Source organism: Pteropus vampyrus, unplaced genomic scaffold (assembly GCF_000151845.1).
Source record: "Pteropus vampyrus isolate Shadow unplaced genomic scaffold, Pvam_2.0 Scaffold59, whole genome shotgun sequence".
NCBI classification, from domain to species: domain Eukaryota; kingdom Metazoa; phylum Chordata; class Mammalia; order Chiroptera; family Pteropodidae; genus Pteropus; species Pteropus vampyrus.
This window is the reverse complement of record NW_011888840.1, coordinates 5,707,201-5,711,028: the sequence shown is the minus strand read 5'-3', so window position 1 is coordinate 5,711,028 and position 3,828 is coordinate 5,707,201. Positions and strand designations below refer to the sequence as shown.

At 51.7% G+C, this 3,828-nt stretch overlaps 1 protein-coding gene across 39 annotated transcripts in view; it reads right to left on the bottom strand.

Moving 5' to 3' along the window:
• LOC105292562 overlaps positions 1-3,828 on the bottom strand; it is a 713,386-nt gene that overhangs the window by 592,757 nt on the left and 116,801 nt on the right. For 34 of the 39 annotated variants that reach the window (XR_002780492.1, XR_002780497.1, XR_002780494.1 and 31 more), the window contains one exon: positions 2,377-2,575. The exons of 1 other annotated variant lie outside the window; for it this stretch is intronic. Coding sequence is in view for 3 of the 38 variants with exons in the window: in XM_023530985.1 (XP_023386753.1) it covers positions 2,377-2,575 (199 nt within the window). In the remaining 35 variants the exon portion in view is untranslated. Of the gene's footprint in view, positions 1-6; positions 294-2,032; positions 2,576-3,828 lie in introns of those variants that run through there. 4 more of the 39 variants (XR_895923.2, XR_002780519.1, XM_023530983.1 and 1 more) reach the window with 3 other exon arrangements.

Sequence of the window (3,828 nt, the reverse complement as noted above, 5' to 3'; positions counted from 1 at the left end):
GTGTCCCTGCTTTGATAGTACATCCCTCACAGGGAGGCACGAGGGCTCCATGACTTAATACACATGTCGTGCTCAGAACGGGTCCGGCACGGTGGTGACATTGTCATTGGATGCGTTCGTGCACAGTTGCAGTTCTGGAGTCACTGAGCAATGGAAGGCACTCATCCCTAGATCACAGAGGTCAAGACACTTGAACTTCAGACTCGGAATCCTAAATCCTCTGGCAAGTCCTAGCTGTCCCCCACACAGCCTCGGACATGTTCCTCTCTCTCTTGAGGTCTCCAGTTTCTCATGTGAAAAACAGATTTTAATAATCTGCTCTGTCTTCCCCAGATGGAGACTCAAATAAAAGAAGACATAAAGCTTACTAAGGTGGGTACCGTAGATGCAAAATCATTATTTTCACTCAGATGAATGCATTACAACCTCCCCCACCCTTAGATCAGTCAGCCAACCGGCCACTCTGTGGGTCCCTGATGCGATTCCTCGCCCATGCATGCCCCTCACCTCAGCTCCGGTCTCCCAACTCCCACCCTGCCCGCCTTCTGTCAGGTGCCCTCGGTTTTGACCACCCAGCTGGGCGTCTGGTGCCAGTGATTCAGAAATCATAATCGAGGTCTGAGAGCGTGTGCGCCCACTCTGGGGCTCTGCCCAGTGGTGCGAGGAGCAGCAGGGAACCCAGGAACTACACGGGGCACCCCACTGTCCCCCCCGCTGCCCACGATACCACCTCCCTGCGTACAGCTTTGGGGATCACACCAGCATCGGCTGTATAACACATCCTTGGAACAAGACGAGCGCTGGCTTCATGCATCCCAGAGCACGGGCAACGAAGCTGGACTGCCTGGGTTCGAATCCTGGTACCAGAGGGTAAAAGCCGTGGAGAAATGTAAAAGCTGGAGAAATGTGGCGACCTGGGCCTACGTTTCCTTAGCTATAAAAGGAGAGATGAAATAGCACCTGCCTCTGAGGGTTTTTGTGAAAACTAGTTCATTTCTGGACCGTGCCTGCAGCAGCCCTGTTGCTGTATCGGTCAGCTATACATGCACCTAGATCAGGATGCGAGATCTGAGAAAACATCAGTCGAAAAGGTGACAGAAGTGGAAGAAAAAGGCTGCCACGTCTCGGTGTTCCCTGGGGATTCTCGTTCCCCGGGTGCTGGGCTCCGGAAACAGAGCTGTGGAGTGTCACTGGACAGAAGTGGCTGACACATCAGGAAGAGCGGAGGGGAGGGAAGGAGGCCAGGGGAGAGAGGGCAGAGTCACGCGGCATCCGCCATGGGTGACACTCCCAACACTAACTACCCCATCATAAATCTACGACAGCTCGTTCTTACCCCCATGTCACAGATGAGGCTCAGAGAGGCTGAAGCACACAGAACACGGAGTTTTTAAACCCCGTGAGTTCAGGGCATGCTCTCCCGTGGTGGGGGGAGGGGAACCTTGGCAGATGCGAGCTGCGTGGTTCTCGGCAAGTCGCTGCTCCTGAATCTCAGTCTCTTCTCCTGTAAAGTGGGGACTGTGCCCTCCTGGCCTACAGAGGGCACATTTAAACCTGAATCCAAGGACGGATTCACATCACAGACGGTCACTATGTGCTTTCCCAGGGCTTGGTAGCAGAGTGTGGATTCTGCCACCCCCGCACTGTGCGACTTGGGGCAAGTTACTCAACATCTCTGAACCTGAGCGTCCACGTTTACAAAATAGGGATGACAGCAACAGTTGAGGTAAACGGTTGAAAAAGCTCTTTGAAAAGCATTAAAGCACCATGCAAACTAGGCCAGTAATACTGGTTAATTTCTACAGAGGGGAATAAAAAAATAATAATGTTATGATGATAATAACAGTGGCTACCATGAGAGTAAGGCCTATGAAATGACTATTCTTTTAAAAAACCAATTGAAAAACAAAAACGAGCTTCTACTAAAAGGTGGGTTCTAGCTCCGGCTCAAAGAGACCCACCCGGTGTTCATTTTTTTTGCAGAGAAATGTAGAGCTTAATGTGGAAATTAAACTGAAGGGCTGTGTCTTACCTTTGCCAGGAAAGATGGACAAGAGTGGGCAGTCCTTTCCCGTGGCTAACTCCCCGCCTGTCGCCACAGTCTGGACAGACACACCAGCCTCTGTCCAGAGTAAAGACAGTGGCCTGCTGCTCCCACCTCGCCAGCCTTTGATGGTGCTGGGCGCAGGGGGCGTGGCCCACTTCCAGCCACAGCTCCCGCTCCAACCCCAGCAGCCTGGCTCGGCCCCGTCCTTCTTGGGGGACAAGCACCTGGGTTCACGCGGCAGCGGCTACCGAGTGCGAGGGCCAAAGCCGGGGCTCTCCCCACTTGAACATGGGTTCCAGACGTCCTTCTCATATTCCATTGCCACGTACCGTAATTGTTGGCTTGCTTGTCTACCCCCTGGAGCTCCTTGAAGACACTGTCCAGGGCAATCGCTATCAAGACGTGGTACAGGGCAGTGGGTGAATTCACAGCTCTGGAGCCTAACCACACGGTGCAAATCCGGCCCTTGCACAAACTAGCTAGGTATCTCGGGCAAGTTGCTAAGCCTCTTTGAGCTTGGATTTCCATCTGCAAAACAGAAATGATGACAATACAGACTCTTGTGCACAATTCCAGAATCTAAGAAGCCCTCAGGATGAGCATTTTTTGGTAACTTTGAACCTTGACCTGAAGTAGCATGAGGCTATTTATTGATTTTGTTTATCCTTCTTAGTATGAAATTAACGCATTTCCCTGTAGAACCCCGAGAGCTTGGTTCACGGCACCGCCCCAGACACAGGGTACGTAAGCCTGCTATGGCGGCTATAACATAATACCTTAACAACAGAAACTTACTTTCTGATAGTTCTGGAGGCTGGAGGTCCAAGGTCAAGGTGCCAGCAGGGTTGGTTTCCCCTGCGGCCTCTCGCCTTAGCCTACAGATGGCTGTCTTCTCTGTGTCCCCGCATGGCCCTCCCTGTGTGCTCACATCTTCGTGTGCAGCCTTCCCCATAAGGACACCAGTCGGACTAAACTGGGGTCACCCTAATGGCCTCGTTTTAACTAGCTCACCTCATTAAAGGCTCTACCTCTAAACACAGTCACATTCTGAGGTTCTGGGGTTTAAGGCTCCAACAGGTGAATGAACAGGGGCACAGTACAGCCTATATAATACAGGGTATGATATCTGCACTGAGTTTCCTTTCTAAAACGTCCAAGCATCCTGAGTTCAGAAACACAGAAACTCACTCCAGACGCTTCAAGTGAGGGACGGGGGACCTGGGAGAGTGTCGCCATGGGCGAAGGACCAAATGTGCCGACACACATAGAACACTGGCCAGGGTCACCAGGCAACCCTTCCCACTGGCGGGGGCTCTGTGGGGCCTGAGGACACACATGAAGAAGCCAGTGCATGCTGAGTCTAAGCCACAGCGGAGGCACAACCACAACTAGATACTAGGTCACTGAAAAACATTTCCCCTCAGTTACAACGATGCTAGACCCCTGGCACCTCTAAGAATGACTCTTCAAGAATATTCTGAGGCCCACAAGGCAGGCTAAGAGCTTGACCTTCAAAGGCAAGTCGTCTCTTGGATCCTTGCCCAGGATGACAAAAGCCCATTTCTTGTTTTCACCTTTGCATGTTTGTGGTCTATTTTCTAGTAACGAAGAGTTATTTGAGACTATTAATATTTGAAGTTTGATGGGTGGTTTGTCCTAAGGCCTACAGCTACCCCGGCCCCTTCCGGCCAAGCTCTACCTTTAGGAAGGTATCTTCTGCAGCTAGCACTCCACTGGGAAGGAGAAAAGATGGGCCAGGCACCTATGTGGGCTGTGGTCAA